General features: G+C 34.0%; 1 protein-coding gene across 8 annotated transcripts in view; it reads left to right on the top strand.

The window, feature by feature from the left end:
• The window catches only part of LOC131663660 (alpha-(1,6)-fucosyltransferase), a 553,369-nt gene that overhangs the window by 310,072 nt on the left and 223,204 nt on the right, over positions 1-20,093 (top strand). For all 8 annotated transcript variants that reach the window (XM_058934176.1, XM_058934178.1, XM_058934175.1 and 5 more), the window contains one exon: positions 2,400-2,609. In XM_058934176.1, the coding sequence (XP_058790159.1) occupies positions 2,400-2,609 (210 nt within the window). The remainder of the gene's footprint in view (positions 1-2,399; positions 2,610-20,093) is intronic.

Here is a 20,093-nt window from a genome sequence, read left to right as displayed (position 1 = left end):
TCACAAGCTCAGACATAATAAAGCTGACGAATCCGAAAGATGAATGTATAATGATGAAAATAGAACGATCTGCATGGATCAATTTCAAGGTGGTTAAAAAAGAGTTTTTGGGCAATACAAAAATGAAAAATTATGAGGTAATCCTTAGAAAAATACTTACCAGTTTCAAAAAGTTAGATTGTAATATAAATTTAAAAATACTCTTTTTAAACGCTCATTTAAATTCTTTTTCTGAAAATCTTGGAAATTTGAGCAAAGAGCAAGAAGAAAAATTTCACCAAGATATTTAGGAGATAGAAAAGAGGTATGAAGGTCGATGAAAATTTAATAAGTTAGCTCATTCCTGCTGGAATGATGATAGATTAAAACGTGAAGATGATAGATTAGAACACAAAAAAAAGTCAGGAAAAGGAAGTCTAAATGTGAAGAGGAAAAGGTTTCATAAATATGGAGGTTAATGACAAGATGAAATAGGACACCTAAAATACTATGCACTTAGCCATCACAGGCTGCAACGTCATTAGACTAACCTATCGTGGGTTTAGCTTTCGCAGGTAACAGCGCCCATATTTGTACTTACGTTGGTGTCCATAAAGTATAACTTTTAGTAACTAACTAAAAGATAGTGTTTTACGCTATTTTAGGCTAGGAAATTTTAAAAAGTATAGGTTATAGTAGAATTTAGTTATAGATATCATATTAAGTAATATAAAAAACGAAATAACTTACGTTGACTGCTTTCTGGAAAAATCTCAAAACTGTAACAAAATCCAAAAAATACTGAACTTCAGTTAACGATATCTTAAAAGAAAAAAAAGATTTTTAAAAAATTAAAATCATTTTTAAAAACTTAAAAAAGATTTTTAATGGGTAAGAGTGATACTTTCAAAAGACAAAATCCGTTTTTAAGAAAAAAAATTAATTCACAATGGAATATAAACTTAAACATGACGGAAAACAGTGTTTTTTCACTATTAAGTCTGGATATCTCAAAAGTCTGACGGTTAAAGGAATTCTAAAGCCGGATTCGGATTCAGTGCACCGAAAACCTTCGAGGTATATTACTATTATTCTTGCGATAAATCTTTCTTGACCTGTGTTACTGAATGGTTTTAAAAAGAAGCATTTGAGGTAGAATACTTAATCATAATTAAATAAAATAATACAACGAAAACGAAATATTATCCTGAATTTGTATAATAGAGAAATTTTAGTATACGAGCATTAAATGATTATAATACTCACATTGCTTTCTTAATGAATCAAAAATTAGAAAATATAATTAAAATAAATAAAAACATTAATTGCAAATAGAAAGCAACTGGTGTAGTATATCAATTTAGCTTCTTCTGACCAGCAGCATGAGCGCACAAATAAAAAAATTTTTTTTTCGTGGATCTATGGTTCCTTTGTACTAAAAACTCAAAATATAAAGTAATATATCGTTTAGTGGATATATATTCTTATATTTTCTTATATGAATGTATGTCTACATACGAGGGTGGTCCGATAAGTACTTAGCCTCACTAACTAACAGAATAAGGTTTAAGCATCGACGAAAGCAACACAACATAACAAGTAAGTTAGTCAAGTTGGTCAGCTAATTCATGGTAATCATGGAAATTCATGTACGTAATCGATATTGCGAGGCACGGAATAAAGCGAGTATATTGTCGCAATGTACTATTTTCTTGTCACTCTTTTCTTTATTGTTTTCTCTAATCCGATTCGATTGTTAAATTAGCACAAAATGAGAGAAAATGCGATGAATGCTTTCAGATTTCTCTTTGTATGAGTAACTTATGTAGAAACGCGAGTGAATAAATCGATTGCTTGTTAATAAAACTGTGGCTTTATATGTTGGTGATCTTGCTATATCTCTTGTATTCTCGCTTTCGAACTCGAACTCGTTAACAGTTTAACCTTTCGCTGTCGACTTCCGAGCAGGTGACCTGATGCCTGGACTGCACAAGATATGGTGAAAGGTGTCGCACAGATATTACGTCAAGCAGAAAAATATTTACCTTCTTACAATATATAGAAAGCGAAAATTCATATGCTAGGTACTTTTATAAGCATGTTGAATGAATATCTTAATACTGACCATTGTCGATTCATGATAAGAATAAAAATCTGACATTTTTATATAATAAAATAATCCATCTAATCAATTTTCGGTGCGTATAATACATAAAAAAATCTTGTTTCTGAAATATGTTGACTCATAATATCATTATAAAAAATTATAACTCATCTTTCTATACAAGAGAAAAGTATATTCCAATGCGCTATATCTCTGGTTGTTGTGAAAAGATATTGTAATATTTAATTATGTAGCGGAATATTATTTTTTACTCGATTATGTTTGGAAATTATTCTATTAAAAGATATAATTTCAGTTATTTCATCAATGGGGAATTGAATAAAATCAAAAAAGATTTCAACAAATACGATATAAATAGTGAAATAGACTTTATTCTAAGTTATTTCAAGGATTACAAAATATCATTATCAAAAAATATTGAAAATTTAATCGAAGCTGATGGATTTGAAAAATGGCGAGAAAAAGAGGCCATAAATTTATCAAATTTAGTACAACAACGTTTCAGGTCAGTAAAATTAATTTCCATTTTCATATTATCTAATGCTCAACATTCTGTTATCATATGCTGAATGTACAATGTTTAGTAACTTATACATTTTACTCACAACAATCTTAATATTTTATTTGGATTATATAAGAAGTACTAGACTACTTCACTTCAAAATGATAATATACTTCTACGGTTTATTTGCAACAACACTGCCGGTCACCTACTTTGGGTTCCCTGCCACAAAATTAATCAAAACTTCAAAGTTCAATGTTTCTAGTAAAAATTAACGTGCAGAGTCGCCCAGCAGCGCGTTTGAAAGGTCTTTCCAAGAGCTTTCAAATGGTATGACTCACGGATACGAGTACCATAGATGTTTTTTTAAATTTTTGCAAGCAATAATTCAACATTTTAAATTCGGAAACTTTTTCGCTACCTTTGGAAATTTGCCAAATTTGGAAAAAAATTTTACAAAAATTTAAGTTAGAGCATTTTTCAGCTTTTATCAAGCTCTATCTCAATCACTTATCAAAAAATTATTTTCGTCAAAACCGACACACGCTCGGACATTTTTTTCTGGAAGTGATAATATTTTTAAACATTTTAGAAGAAAAAATATTTGTTTTTGCAAGTGGAATACTGTACACAAGGCGGTCATAAAGATATTTTTTGATTAAGCGTAGGAGGGCTACGGAATTTTATCTACCATCTGTTTCACGAAACTCGGCCTTTTAGAGACTCAAAAAAATTAACATGGGAAAGAAATTTATTGCAAAATCTAATAACATCAAAAAGAACAATATTTTCACACTTTTAGAATAATATATCTCAAAATCCTGACGTGCTGGAGCAATTCTGAGGCCGGATTTGGTTTCAGCGCCAAAAATTCTTTGGGAAAATATATATGATTTGCTTGTGCAAAAAATTAAGGTATTTTTGTAGGACTGTGTAATTTATAGATTGGTTATAGCGCTAGTAGATTTGAATTTATTATTTAATCTAACAAATGTATCTTTATTTCAATAAAACTTGTATGATCAATTTTATCATGTAATATGTTGTGGAGAGGTAAATGATTCATGAGTGTTTCTACTAAAGCAGGTTTCTAATGGACTCACAAATGATGATGCTCAAATGGAAGTACTTCACAGGTGAGAGCGAAGGTTGAGGCTCTTACATTAAAATAAAACAAAAATTATTTATTATTATTATGATATTTATTTGAATAAAAGTTACTTTACATAAACGTCTTTATTCTTGTATACGTATAAAGTCTTATCTATTCATGAATTGTGCGAGTTTTCGAATCCCAACCATTTAACATATACTAGATTGCCACATTTCTGTAGAACTTTTTCAATAAGATAAACATGAGAATAGTAAAAATTTGTGTTGATTAGTTGGGAGTATATCCTTTTTCAAAAATGTGTTTGGACTTGCTCACTCGTACTTTATCTCCTACTCGGAATTTGGGTTTCTTAATGAAAAGACGTTGGTCGTAAAAGAATCGCCTCAGCACTTGCATTTCATTCTCTTTAGTTACATCTTTAGGCTTCATATCTATTGTGCAATGTTTTCAATTATTGTAAAATTCTATTATATTAGGGAGAATATTAATCCACTTATAATTTCCTCTTGGACTAAATTTTTTCCACAAAATATTATTGAGTGTACGATTAAAAGGTTCACAAATAGACGTTTTGAGATTATTATAGATAGAATATAGATTTATTTCATATTTTATCATCAGACGTTGGAAATTTACCTCTTTCCACTTCGAAATTTTTAGAAATACGTCCTCCTTTTAATACAGTCTCGAATGCATCTGCGATATCTGTACCAGTTTTCTGTTTTACTGGAACTCCTCAAGCATATTTTGAGAATGTACTCGTATCTATAATAATTAACAGATAGCGAAAACCTTTGTTCTCTTTAAAATAGCCTTACATCTCATCAAGATCAGCTTGCCATGTCTTATCTATTCCACGTATATCGACTTTTCGACGTGGATAATTACAACGTGCTGGTTTGTTTAACTTATCTACTACTCTTTGATATTTTGTTTTTAATATGATTGTTATTAATGTTATAGAAAGCTATAGGATACAATTTCTAAGTCTATTTCCTTATTATTTCCTTTTTTGTTCTCTTGTAAATTTATAATCGCTTCTCGATACACTTCTAATTCTCTCTTTATTATCTTTATAGAATTTCTAAGATTATTTATTGCAGTCGTGAGCGTAGCAACGTCAGCTTTACTAGTTTTTTGCAAGGTTTGTAAGTGTACAGCATCGTTATTCTCCTAAGGATCTGTTATATTGCCAATTCTTTTGTCATCCGCATCGAATTGTCCGTCTTTAGTGATTATATACTCTATATCAGAATGACTTCGATTACACACCTTTCTATTCAATTAACATCCAAACATATCAGCACTCATTTTACTACTGATGAATATTCAGGATTCTCTTAATATATACAGCCAACTTCATGTAATTCTTCAATGATAGAATTTAATTAATATGACTAGGATTATCAGCGGTTTGTTCGGTAATAAGCAATCTTAGTCGATCAACGAGCTCGTTTGGATTATTCAAATATAAGTATTGAAATATGGCTTCTTTCCTTGCTATTTTATAGTTAAGTAAAAGTCCTCTTCCATTAATAGTCGATTTTCGCTTCTTAGCACCACTACTCAGTGATAAATTAGGTCCAATGTACTTTTTAAATTTGTCGACGGTGTTATTACGATATTCTTCATTTGCTTCACATCTCTTCCCATGAGCGTTAGTGTTTTCAAAACTTTTTATATAATTTTCAATATTCAATGAGCTAATTAATTTAGATTCGAGTTTTTTACGAAAAATAAATTCCATCAAACCGGGTGTCTTGCTGTATGCTTTATCATTTTCGAAGCAAATTGGAAAATTGTCTATGATATATGGATTTTTTTGCAAGCGAACACCAAATGTCTTGTCTAAATTACTTTTTTGTTGAGGTTCATGCAATAATCGAATATAGTTTCCTACAATCGAATTAACCAATAGTAGTTGCTGTTATTGTTCTGTAGTTACATTTGACCTAATTTTGTCTAAATTTATAGCAGTTGTATCAAGTTATAATTCAGCAGTCTTATCTAATTCCCCACAGAACATGAAATATTTCTAAAATATTTTATGAAAGATTAAGAACATTTCTAAAATATTTCATAAAATGTTTCTGAAATATGGGAATGTTCGGGACAAAAACAGTCCTGAAATATTTCAAGAAATATGGCTTTCAAGGAATGTTTCAGAAACATCTCAAGGAATATTTCTGAAACCTTTCATAGAATATTTCTAAAATCTTTCACGTCTATTAAAATATATTAATATCATACCTCAAAAGCATGGTCATTGAAATCGATTAAATTTGATAGGAATCATTATGATTAGATTAATTAAATTAAATAATATTTCAATAAGAATGATCAGCATTGAATGAATTATATTAATGCAATTAATTGATTCCTTTTTTAGTTTTATTTAATTAGTTTTAAGAGTATTTAAGGGATACAGATTCTCAATTAAAAATGATTGCAGTTTTTGAACAATACATCAATAATATTCAATAGCATACGTCACAGTCAATCGATTTTTATAAATGAATTTAAATTGTAACGGAGAATTCCGGCCGTACCCGTTTGGGCTGCTCGCGACCGTCCGCACAAATTATTTATTCGGGGATTCGGGAAGCAAAAGACGTTCCCACGACTGAATAACGCGTCGAGCATAAACACGTTAAACGCACAGATTCGGAGTCGGGATGAGGAGTGATACAGCGGCGAATAAACACCACAGCGGATTAATACGTTAGTCTTTAATTGTCAACAAACGATTACAATACGGCAACCTCGGACTTACACACTACGAGCGGTACAATAACAAACGCGAACGCGAAGGTGAATCGGTGGCTGGTCAGCCTGCCGATTCCCTTATAAAAACTAGATATTATACAAATGCCCGACAAACGCTTTTCGCTGATAGGCTATTAACGGGTAGCCAACAGGTCTGCTGTGCTACCAACCATAGACTGACGCCCAAACATGCAAGAGAGAGAGAATCAAGAAAAAAATACGGCACCGACCTCGACCTTCAGCTTCTCTGACGGCTAGAGCGCTCTTCAGTGTGGCGTCACTGGTGTGCTCCTCGCTGACCGTCTCGCTGATACTTGTTGTCGCCGCTATTTGTTTTCTCGCTCGTCTCCTCGCTTGCTCCACAATATAGCTGCCTCGATCCGTATATCCCAAGAATTGCTGTTGCCGTTGTTTCTGCCGCCTCCTCGTTGCTCGGCGCTGCAGCACGTCAGATTCCTCGCACGCTCACCCGCGCACCTCGCCGGTTACCCGCACGCACTGGTGCCGGGTATCTTTTGGGACACGGCTGGGCGCGACCCAGCCTCACGCTCTATCACTCGTCCGCGCACCGGGCGTGTCTCCGAGACGAACGAAACGTCGGCGAGGTCGCGAGGCCAACTCGAAAAAACCGTGTCCTTTCGGTTTATCCGCGCGCGCGACTTTCTCTGCTCATTGCTTAGCAAAGACTCCCCAATTTTCCGCGGCGATCCGCAATTCGAGCGCTTTCTCTCTCTCTCTCTTTCTCTCTTCTTCTGCGCCATCTGCGTCGCTCCAGTCGTCAGCTCAGTCCGTGTTCAGCACCTCGCAAACAAAAGGTCCAAGCATGAGTGTGTGTGCCAAATGTACACACTCTCAGCCTGGCGCGGCGCACGGACATTTGCGAGAGCTAAACGGACGAGATCTGCCTAGCCGAGATTCTCCGTCACAAAATATAAATCATTTTGAATCCTATTCAATATACATACTGAATCACATTATTAATATTATGAAAATACATGCTGAACCATTTTCAATCGCGTTCGGAATATTGCAGCTTGTAAGTAAAGTTTTTGTCTTCGGAATGGATAAGGGTAAATGACTCGGTGCACGGATAACTTGGGTAGCGATATTTATTCACAAGACTAAAAATCCTCTATAATACAAACAGTTAGAATCGCGCGATAAAAAGACGTTCGAGTTGTCTTGCAGCCATCTTGCGAATAGCTTCGGTCGGTAATGTAGGAAGAGACTCGCGAGGTATCAATCTCTGTTTCCGCCGGTGCTGTCGCCCGCCTGTGGAAGCTGGAGTCTATGAAACTCCCACAAAGTAAAGTAATATTTTTCAATAGATTGAAACTTAAATAATGAATCTTTTCTAATAACATTTAATACTGCAAATTAAAGGTGATTATAAGAACGACATGTTCCTTGACTGATTCTAAGCATTTTTTGTTCTTATAAATTTTTCATGAAAGTCGATAGTTTTCGAGAAAAAAATTATCTAAGTTTGAAAAAGCGTTCTTTAGCCGGCTAATAACACTACCGTTGCCAGCCTTCATTCTGGCGAGATAACTGGTACATTAAGAGTTTTGTTATGTCACAACTCATTCATTGATTCATGAAAGTGCATTACAGGTTGTCTTTTACGAAAATATTGATAGCTTGGCATAATCTCAAAATTTAATCATCAATTACTAATGCGTCAATTTTTCGAAATTTAGTTCATGATGATAAAGTAGGAACAAAATCGATCGCCTTGGAAATTGCAAAATCCTATCTAGCTAAATCAAAGAAGCACGAAAGTGTACATGTTGCAAAGAAAGGATATTGTCAAAATTTTGAGAAATGTAACGCAAAGACACAAAAAATGTGCAAAAACTGTGAAATTTACTTGTGTTCGTCCTGCTTTCTTACTTTTCACACGTCATGAACAAAACAAAAGAAAATTAAAAGAAAATGAACAAGAAAAACATAAAAAATGAACAAAAAAGAAAAAAAAAACATAAATTAAAAACAAAACAAAAATTTTAAAACAAAAAAAACACAAAAAAAAACGAGGCTCTTGATTATGCGTTTACCTCCCCGTGGTAAGAGCTGGGCAACGGTAGTGTTATTAGCCGGCTAAAGAACGCTTTTTCAAACTTAGATAATTTTTTTCTCGAAAACTATCGACTTTCATGAAAAATTTATAAGAACAAAAAATGCTTAGAATCAGTCAAGAAACATGTCTGAATTTTTTCAGATTTTTGGGGACCATTTTTGGTTTTTTCAACAATGGCCATTTACGAAAACACCAAAAATGGTCCCCAAAAATCTAAAAAATTCAGACGTGTTCCTTGACTGATTCTAAGCATTTTTTGTTCTTATAAACTTTTCATGAAAGTCGATAGTTTTCGAGATAAAAATCAGTGAAGTAAGTGAATGAAATTTTTGTTTATTTACGCAAATTTATTAAAAAATATATATATTTGGATTTTCGTAGGGCCGAAATTTTTTAGTTAAGGTATCATGGACACCTTTTTTATGAATTTTAAGTCCATAAAAAAATGGAAAGGCAAACAAATTTCGATCACAAAAATTTTTTTTTCCAAAAAATCAGTGCTTTTTTTTTTAATTTTCAAATTGTACATGAAAAAACTCATTTTAGAAAAAATTAAGTGTCATAATCGGAAAGAAAATACTCCAAAACATAGGAAACGGTGGTTCGCGAATTTTTTTGCAATTAAATTATTGGCTTGATGGTAGCTTGAAGTTGGACACGAAAAAGTGTCCGTCCCGTCCTTAATGGGTTAATCGCTTTTACTATATCTACACCAAAAACAGGCAAACTTGAAAGTTGTATATCTCAGTCGCAAATTACTGTATAAAAAAAAATCATAGTACGTTTTAAAGCTTATTATAATAACTTCTATTTCGTATGTAAAAAAAGCTAAAAAATAAAAAACTGATTATGATGAAAAACGAATTAATAAAAAAGTTTCGATATTTTTCATCTCGATTCAAATCAATGTCAGTTTAGAACTAGCAATAGGAGGACAAATATACCAACAGATATTAAAAGCAAGTCTTCTTTTCTTTACAAAGACTACCCACGGATTTTCGTGTGACCTTTTTTACCGGAGTTACAGTCATTTTTGTAAAAAATAGCCTTTTTTTTAAATGTATCATGACCTTGAGTTTGTGGCGGTCTTACGGTTCGACCATCCCCATCGAGATGGCATCGGCCAGCCACGAGCGGCAAGAAATACGCTCCCTAAATATATAAGTCCGCATAGCGACTTGCGCAGTTTGAGCGTATGAGGCAGATGTTACCGGCCGTCGAGCCTCACTGACGAGTCCAGTCGGTAACATCGGGACGAAACGCTTCCTTCTTTACCGACCGCCCGAGTGTGAGCCTGGCTAGCTCACACTGCGACCAAACCTTTTCTCGAGACTCCTCGTATCAATTTACGCATGCGCGAACGACGCGCATGTAGCAAAAAGTTCTATTGATTTTATAAAAAAATGTCATCAATATAAAAGTTTTGTTTTATGCCCCTAAATACGGAAATAAAGTCAAAATAAAGAAATGAAAAATTTTTTTTCAATATTTTAGCATATAAAAAAAATAATTTATCTATTCTCTTCAATATTTAGTTTTAAAATGTCGAGAGATGTAGTAAATTACAAAAAAGAGTAATGTAATTAATTTTTTTATTTTTAACATTTTTTAATTATTTGACAAATACATCAATAAATAATCATTAAATAAATAATTAATAAATAAATAATCATATAACTATAATAATGTATGCAACAAAATTATAGAGTGAGGTAAAAGCAGAATAAATGAGTAAAAAAAAATTTTTCTATTTCTTTATTTTAACTTTATTTCTGTATTTTGAGACATAAAACAAATCTTTTTCGTCAATGATATTTTTTCCTAAAACCAATAGAACTTGAGGTAATGATAGATTTAAAAATTACTATTTTTCCACAAAAATGACTGAAACTCCAGTAAAAAAGGTCGCACGAAAATCCGTGCATGATTTTGGTAAAGGGGAAGGGACTACCTTTTGATCTTTGTTGGTGTCTTCTTATCATTAGTTCTAAACTGGAATTGATTTGAATCAAGGTGAAAAATGTATAGTAATCGCGCGCGCTGATTGATCGAGATAGACAAAACATATGAAAAGAGTTCACGAAGCCAGACAATAGCTATTCGAATGCTCTTGCTAGCACGCGTACGTGTTTTTCGTTTTGAGATTAGGAAAGAAATAGAGAGAAGGTTTGATCACCTAGATTTGATGTGTATATCGAAGAAGACAAAAAAAAAGAATGAGAGCTGTTGCTGCGACTACGCATATTATGATCGTGAGAGAGTATTCCTAGGACTATGAGAAGGTGTCCATAGACTGCGGTGCTGGACTTTAGTGGAGTAAGCTAGACGATAGACGATAGTGACCATCTTTCTCTCTCTCTCTCTCTCTCATATTGCTTTTATGGCATTTTTTTAATTATACACACATACATAAATGTGTGTGTGTGAGAGAGAGAGAGAGAGAGAGAGAGAGAGAGAGAGAGAGAGAGAGCCGTAACCATGCGTGCCAATACAGGTACTGGGAACTCCTGGTCAACGTGAGTGTTGTTGTTGACGTTGCTGCTGCGCGTTTGTTGATGCTGCCAAAGCCGTCAATGTTGTCTCGGTGCCGGTGCAAGCTACTCTCAGTTGCCAAACATACCACCACAACACTCAGGATTATGGCGAGAAACAAAGCAATTTGCGGAAGAAGAAAACTACAAGTTTTATAATGCACCGGTTGCCAGCTGAGACAATACTACCGATACTTCCCGCGCGTGCCCCCTCTTTCTCTAAATAGTTAGTTCGTACGCCTCTAGTGCTGCCAAATCGCGAACAAACCGATTTGTATAATGTAACGGGGTGGATTAGCTGATACAAAATGGGTTTATTAAATAACAATCACCCATGATGTAGAGCTAACCGCCGCTCCGTTAAACACGTATGAGTATACGTGTATTCGCTTTTCCGTTTGATACTTTCGTTCCGATGTCTCCTTTCTAACAGAGTTGAACTCACCTCAAGTCACCTGACTTGTGACACTCGATCTATCTTCAGTGTGAATGACCTAATGCTTAATCCATCTAATCCCCTAGGCAAAATCGGATTAAAACTTAAGCCTTTATAGATCTATTAACTATTAGGAAACGAAATGACGTAAAAGGCGAATAAAATTAATAAATTTTAATTAATGAAAATACAGTCTTTTATGGACCGAAAGACTAACGCATGCGAATAGGATTCACAATTATTGATTATAATTCGGTGAGAGGGAGAGAGAGAGAGAGAAAGAGAATTCGAAATTTGCCGCGAAATCTAACTGTCAGCGCGAATACAAAAAACAACGCTCGCGAAAGACAAAATACTTTCGAAAGTATAATAGGGAAGTGTACCTACCCTGCGGTGTAATTACGGTAATCAGCCGTAATTGTTGAAAGACAATGTAGGTGGTGCTCCTCGATTCCAAATATTTGCTGCTTTAGCTGCTGCTGCTTATAATGCTGCTGCTTCGGATGCTGCTATTGCGATGTTTCCTCACCACACTCACGCACGTAACAAAATCTCAGAAACTTTATAATAAATAACGGCGAAACACAGTGAAAATTAAATCGGCGGTACTTTCACAAAAGCAGCTGAGGCTTAATATTTAAACTGAATATTTAAACCCTCGCGCGCCCCCTCTCTCTCTTAGTCGTTCGAACTAACAACGCGAGTGTACCGAATCGGGAACGGATCGATTAATCGAATCGTCTACCGTTGCAATATATATATATATATGGAGAAGGAGATAAAGCGATGGTTGCTATTAAGTTATTAATTTTATATTAGAAAAATAACACAAATTTATTATTTTAACTGTGATTTATTAAAAACAAAATGGATTATAACTTTTGTAATAATTTTTGTATTTCTTCCTCTTTAAGTTAAATTTTCTTATTTAAATTTTCTATTGTTTTCCGATCTTCCATTTATTTATTTTACTTTTCCTTTGCTTTTTTCTTTCTTGTTTTAATTTGTTTTTATTTTTTCATCCGGAGCAAATAATTTCTCGTGAAAGCTCTTCAAATTTTCTTGGTTCTGATTATTAATGTTATGTTCGGCTTTTTTACTCTTAATTACTACTTTGGGTATATATAATCGGGGATGTTTTCATCATCTAGAGGCTTCTTCTTTGGAATAGAGTTTAATTCCCTAAATGCCCTCACGCTTAGCCTACAAGAGTACGGGTCTTGTCCGTGCTTGCAATTAAACACCCTATTGTGGGCTAATAAATTTTATATTCTGAGGTTCAGATCTTTCCTTTCCCTATTCATTTTAATTGTTTTTTTCCTTTCTGCCTCGTAAATGTGTTGGGGTAATGCATCGGGATGTTTTTTGTATTTCCTTCGCCAATCTTTTGCGTTAGCACCTTGTCAGCTTCTTTTTTTCAGGACGGTTTTCCGTGTTCACTTGAATTCAGGAATTTTATTTATTTATTATTATTTTATGGATATTTGGGTGTCAAAGTACAAATGAAAAACTAAGACTATGCTGTCTTTACAATTGATATTATTAAAACTCATCATTGTTAAGTATGTAGAAAGTACAAGAATGGAAGAGTTAACCCTTTAAGTTGAAGAAACCCAACAAATAAATAAATTCAAATCTTTTTCATGATAACGTTTCCTTGGCCTAGACACCAACCTCTTCAGATCTATATTAACAATACAAATAATTATTAAAATACATTTTCAAACAAGGTCAATACATAATACACACAAATTACAAACCAAATAAATTTTGAAAAATATCACGCTATATATAAATATCAGTAAAAAACTGTGAATATACATTCAATAAATGGCAGTCAAACAAACAAGAACAAATTGAATTTACAATTAAAAAGTAATTCATTATGATCACCCAAGGGATCATATCGCCACTTTGTATTGCACTGAATATATCACTAAGAATATATAAAACAGAGCAGCAATCAAGCAGAGAATTACTGAGACAGAGAAAACAGGAAAAACAGATAACAATGTTACCCACTTTTCCAATTTCTTCCACATCTACATAGAACTTTTTTTTTTTTTTTTTTTTTTTTTTTTTATTGAGCTTTTAAACTTACATAAGTTTATTTCGCCGTACAGTAGAGAATTACTTTTTACATTGTTTGTAGTATTTACATTATTATATTCTTAGTTTGCAATCGCTTATAAATTCTATAATACATTTGCCCGCTTCAATATTTGGTTTAGCTATTAGAGATTCGATATTAAGAGGAAGCTGTAATTTAAGTTTAAGTAACTTTTTTATAAGGATGGTTCGACGTGAGTTGAATTCCTCCCATTGCCAAATAATGTGGTTGAGATTTTCATCTTCTTGTCCGCATTTGCAGAGGGGGCTGTCAACCACTTTTATTTTAGCAAGTGACTCTGCCATGTGATAGTGATTTGATCGAGCGCGATTAATAGAAACTATCTCTTTTCTAGTCAAATTTTTTCCTGAAAACCATGGTTGGTTTTTATCATTATAGTACCATTTAAAATAATTAATTCCCTTAATTTTGCCTAGAGTTTTAATAGTTTCTACTGTTGCGTCAATGGCCTTTTTATTCATTTCGCAGTATAAATCTGAGAAAGGTATAGTGTCAATTTGCCTAAATATTTTTCGTGTGGCCCCCTTTGCTAATACATCGACATTTTCATTTTCTCTAATTCCCACATGAGCAGGTATCCAGTAAAACTGAAGCTTTGAGTAGGGATGAAGTTTTCTAAATTCTTCGAACTTTTGTTTAATTTGGTAAATATATCCATTTGTTTTGAAGTTAAATTTTAAACTTGTTAAAGTTTGGAGTACGCTATGTGAGTCTGAAAAAATGAAAATGTTAGATTCGTTCGACTCCAATGCAATGTCCATTGCAAGATTTATAGCGATTGCTTCCGCTGTAAAAATCGAAGCTTTGTTGTCAATGCTTTTACTTATTTCCAAGTTAATTTTAGGTGCACGACAGGCTGCTCCGACGAATCCCTTCAAATTTTTACTTCCATCTGTGAATATGGGGAAATTTAGAGTATTGTTCAGAAAGAGATCTATCTCTTTATTAGGGTCTTTGCAGTGTTTAATTTTTTTACCTAATTGAAAATCGACTGGAATTTTAATGACATTTGTGGTATAATTAGTTTTGTACATGAGAGATTCTTGGATTTTAACTGATTCTGTGAGTAGATTAATATTATTTATACATTGTAATAGCATTCGCTTCGATACCTTTTTGAAAGGTGCGTGATAAATAATATGTTTGTACATAGGGTTTCGTTTATCAGATAAAGTCTTAAGAATATATCTATTACCTAAGAGAAGAGCACGTTCGCGAATTAATGAAAGTTTGGATTCGGCTAGCAAAATATTTGTGGGGGTGCTTCTCCTATAGCCGAGCGCTGCTCTAACAGCTTGATATTGTATTTGTTCTAATTTCTTGCTGTATTTTTTATTGCTTGGAAAATACACAAAGCAGCCGTATTCGATTGAAGAGCGGACATAGCTTTTAAATAATGTAATAAGCGTCTCTGGGTCGGCACCCCACCATGTACCACATAGAAATTTAACTATTTTGAGAAGCGAGTTACATTTGGCTAAGATCATATCCATATGAGATATAAAATTCAGTTTATGGGCGAAAATCAAGCCTAAGAAGCGAGCTGTTCCACTAGATGCTATAGAGTGTCCTGCAATATTGATTGTTGTGGATCCTGGTAGAATTTTTTTTTTGTTAAAATGAATAAACACCGTTTTTTTGGGAGAGAGCTCAAGTCCAAGTCTTAGCAGATTAATTCTTATTGCTTCGTTGGTTCTTTCCAGTTGTCTAAGGCAAGTTATGTTATTAGGAGAGACAGAAAGAACGGCAATATCGTCTGCAAACTTTAAGATAGAAATTCCATCCTTTTCTTGATTTGTTGCAATACTGGATGTATAAATAATATATAATAAAGTACTAAGAGCGCCACCTTGAGGAACTCCCTTGTAAGTTGTTAATTTCTTATGTCTTTCGATATTAGTGTGGAGTACTCTTTCATAAGTGAGGAATTTTGCAAATTTTAACATTTTCTCAGAGCAGCGACATTTAGCAAGTTTGTCGAGCAAAATGTTTGGAAGGACGTTGTTAAACGCGTCGGAAACATCAATAAAAGTGGCCATTACCTCTTGTTTTTCTTCCATTGCTTCATCAATTAAATAAGTTAGTTGTGCTAAGTTGTCATTGCATGATCGACCTTTCCGAAAGCCAGCTTGGGAAGGGGGAATAAGATTGTTGTTCTCAATCCACCACTCTAGTCTGTATTTAACTAGTGCCTCAAAGATTTTACTTGTACATGAGGTAAGAGCAATTGGCCTGACACCACTGTGATCACTTTTATCAATTAAGTGTATGAAGGAATGTCTCCAAGCGTCCGGAAAATCGCTCTCTTGAAACATAGCATTATAAATATCTAGTAATTCTAGTTTGAGTTTATTTGGGAGAGCTTTTAGAACTTCGTAGTCAATGCCATCTAGGCCTGGTGAAGCTGTGTTACCTCGAGCCTCAAGAGCTCGGTTCAGTTCTGCAAACATAAATGGACTATCAAAGATTTCATTAGCTTGACTAGCAGGTAGATAATTAGGGTCACAGGGGGCCCATGGAGAGCTTAATTTTTCAAGATAAGCTATGCTTTTAAGTTTAAACTTTTCAAGGTCGTTTTCATTGTTACTGTTAACCCTACACCAGCTGTTTTTTAGTATCTTACACTTTTTCCATACATACGATCGATTGGTGTAAAAATTGAGAGACTCAGCAAAGGCTTTGAAATATAATCTTTTTTTTTTGTTTAAACAGCTTTTTGGCAAGTGCACAATTTTTGTGATAAGCTATAAGATCGTGGAAGTTATGCGAGAAACACCATTTTTTAAAAGAGGCTCGTCTGAGTCGTTTAATCCTGTCACAGTCAGAATCCCACCAGGGAGTGGGATTGGTGGGGGATCGTTTGTGGTGCTTGTCGTTCCTCGGCGTAGCTTTTTTTATTGCATTAGTAATGTGGTCTATTAAGAATTCATATTTTTTGGCCGGTGTGAGTGAGTTATATTCATACGAGAAAAAAATTGTAGCCGAGTTATCACTTAAATCTTTATGAAACATTGACCAGTTGGTTCTAGCGGACTTGAGTTTAAATGTTTTTTTAGCATATATGTGCTTTGAGCTATCTATTTTTATGATGATTGGATAATGGTCTGAGCCAAATGTTTCATCGCATACTTCAACGTTAATTTTGTCAACTAGAGGTATTGTTGATAGTATTAAGTCTAAATTTGATTTTTTTCCGGATCTTATATCAATGTGAGAAAAAGAGTTTTCATTATGTAAAAATAAATTTTTTGAATCAATGCTGAGCTCGAATTTTTCACCATTTTTGTCAGTTTTGTCATTGTTCCATTTTGTGCTATGTGCATTGAAATCTCCTAAAAGAATAGCGTGAGGTTGATTTGAGTATATAGCGTTGGCAATTTCGTCCCATTCATTTTGCGATAGTGTGTAGCCTGGTATTCTATATGTACAAACTAGATCTATTGTGGGTGTAACATTTAAGATTCTTATACCGGCTGTTTCAACTTTTTCGTTTTGAGCGGAGCATGTTTTTATTTCTTTGAACGATAGATTTTTTTTAACAAGAAACATTATTCCTCCCGCTTTTCCGTTTAGGCGATCATTTCTGAATACATTGAAACCCGTAATTTGAAAATGTATTTTTGGTTTTAGCCAAGTTTCGACACAAACAAAAATATCTGTGCTCTGTAATAACCTTGGTAATTCAGATTAACGCTGCATGATGCTACGAGAGTTCCAGTATAATATATTTAACTTAATATTTTTGGTTTGAGGTTTCATTTTTAGTCTAACGAAATAAGAGAAGGATTGGCTGTAGCCTCATGGCTATCACTTGCATCATCTGTTTCGTATACGCTGCTGAGTTCCTCGAGTGGTGAAGCAGGGTTAGCAATATGCTCAGCGTTAAGTATATTACGGATACGAGTAAGTCTACTTTTCGCGTGTCTATTTTCAATCGCCGAGTATACCTGTGAGAGCATTTTCGCAAGATGTTCTTTCTTGTTTAGTATATATGTTTGCTGTGTCACGAATGTTTGGGCTGCCGTTGGATTCTTCTAAGAAAGCGATTAGTTGGTTAAAGTCAATAGGGAAATTACTTTCTCTGCGCTCTATGAGTTTGCGGGCTGGTTCAAGGTGAAGACGAAAATCAATCTTACTACTAACTTTAGCTTTATTTTTTTTTATTGGTTTTTGTCTTTTGTCCGCTGTTTCCCAGGGGTGGAGAAAGATTGAGGTGATCACCAAAAATGGAGCTAGAAGTTGAGTTGGACAGTGGGCGCTTTTCCCTGTTGATTTTTTCTCAGCTATGACTTCCTCTTTCTTTTGAGTTTCTGAGAGTCTATGTTGTTTTCATGTCTGTCTTGCTCTTCTTTGTTTTCGTGGCCGTCTTTCTCTTCCACTATCATGTTTTTTACTTGCGTTGGAGTGACTGTCGGAGCTGAAGAATTCCTGCAAAATTTAGCTAGATGTCCTTCCTCTTTGCACAGGAAGCACATCATCTTATCTGCGGATAGGTATAACCAATAATTAACGTTCTCGTGAACAATTTTAATAGTGTCAGGAATGTTTGGAATATCTTCTTGCTTAATGTATATTTGTTTACGAAAACTAAGCAGATGTGCTAACTGTGGTGTATGTATGCCCGCTTTGACCGTAGTGATCTGTGAGACAGGAGTAATTCCTTTTTTTACTAGTTCTTGAATGATCAGACTGTTTGGTATGCATGGCTGTACATTTGAGATGAGGACTCTTTTTGCTTTGGAGGTGAGCGGTCTGATTTGCAGTGTAAGATCGTCTATTTTTAATTCAGTTTTATTTTCTATTAGAAGTTCAACGAGTTCCGTTTTGCTTAGATAGAAGCATACACGGTTCTGACTAATTCTTGATACGTATAGAATGTCGTTTGCTGGTATTACTGTGGCTAAAGCTAGAGCATATTGTTGCAGTATTTTACCTTCGACGGAGTCGATGACTATAGCTTAATCTCGGGATAGCACTCTTTCTTGCTGAACAATACTTGAGAATGAGGATGACTGTGAGATGTTTTGCGAGGGGCTTCCCCCACTATCCATTCCAGCCATGACTCCTAAACGAGCTGGCGGCTTTGCACTACACTTTTCTTTTTCCTTCACCACTAATTCTATTTTTACATTACACTAAAAATATACGTGAAATAATACTGCTCCGGGGAGCATTGGCCCGAGGGCCCGGCTACTTGTAAATTCGTAAACACTGGACGAGGAACACACACACGTAAACACGTCTGTTCTGCTCAACTTCTAGCGGTAAACTGTACATAGAACTAATTTACAAAATATTCATACATTATTTGTTATTGTTTACTCAAGAAATTGGTATCTTCTTCCCTATTAATAGTATTCTTATGTACATTAATATAAATCATTTCTGCAGTCAGTCTTTTTTGTTTATTACTCTATGCAAACTTTTAACATTGTTAAAATTAAAACTATGACAGGGGTTTTGTTTGATGTGCAACGGAATCGGTAATAGTTTGTCCCGAGATGTGTTTTTATGCTCATAAATTCTAGTTTTCAAATTTCTTTTTGTTTTGCCAACATAAGAACAATTACAATCTTTACAAGAGAATTTATATATCACATTAGTTTCAGACCACTTCAGACCACTTATTCAAAGTATCCTTTCCCAATGTGACAATACTATTGAATTTATTGCTTATCACCGGAAAACAAGCAATGTTGAAATTTTTTAAGTTTGATTTGCAAGTGTAGAAAAACTTTTTATGAAATGGTAACGAGATAGAAAAAACTGTTCTTACTGAATCAATATTACTTATATTATTATACTTATAATATTACCAACATTATTAATATTTCCATTCTTGTACTTCCTACATGTGCTGTCTTTATATATATATATTTTATTTCAATTTTTGGTACATTTTGGTTTACGTATGTATGTTACGTGTTTTATGTATGTGTACGTATGTAGGTGTGTCTGCAAATCTTGTCTCTTCTTTCTGCGCCTATCTGTTCAGCTTTTCTTTCTATTTTTCAGTTGCTTAATCTTCTCTTTCTCTCTCTCTTCGAGTTCTGCCTTTTCATTCTTCTGTTACTCTTTTTCTTGCTTATTTTCTTTTCGACTTCTTCCTTTGCTACTTTCTTTTGCCTTTCTTTTGATTTTGCTTTCTTTCTTGCTAATCATCTTACCTGTCTTTCTCCTTATTAGGGCTTTAACACCTATTTCTCATTTCCTATTGCTCCCTCTGCCTTTCATTTCCTCAGCCTCACTTTTATTCTTAGTGTCTTATAATTTTGTTTTTTTGTATTCCTTTTTCTTTCGCTTCTTCGTTTCTTCTTCTTTTCCATTTTTGCTCCATCATCTAATACCTGCTTCCTCTCGCTTTTATAGTTGCTAGTACATGCGTTTTGTGTGTATGTGCATGTGTATGTTTGCGTGTGTGTCTGTCTT

The sequence above is a fragment of the Phymastichus coffea genome, unplaced genomic scaffold, assembly GCF_024137745.1.
Source record: "Phymastichus coffea isolate CEN01 unplaced genomic scaffold, Cenicafe_Pcof_1.1 PCOF00037, whole genome shotgun sequence".
Classification (NCBI taxonomy): Eukaryota; Metazoa; Arthropoda; class Insecta; order Hymenoptera; family Eulophidae; genus Phymastichus; species Phymastichus coffea.
The sequence above is the reverse complement of the archived record's forward strand: the minus strand, read 5'-3'. Positions and strand labels throughout refer to the sequence as shown.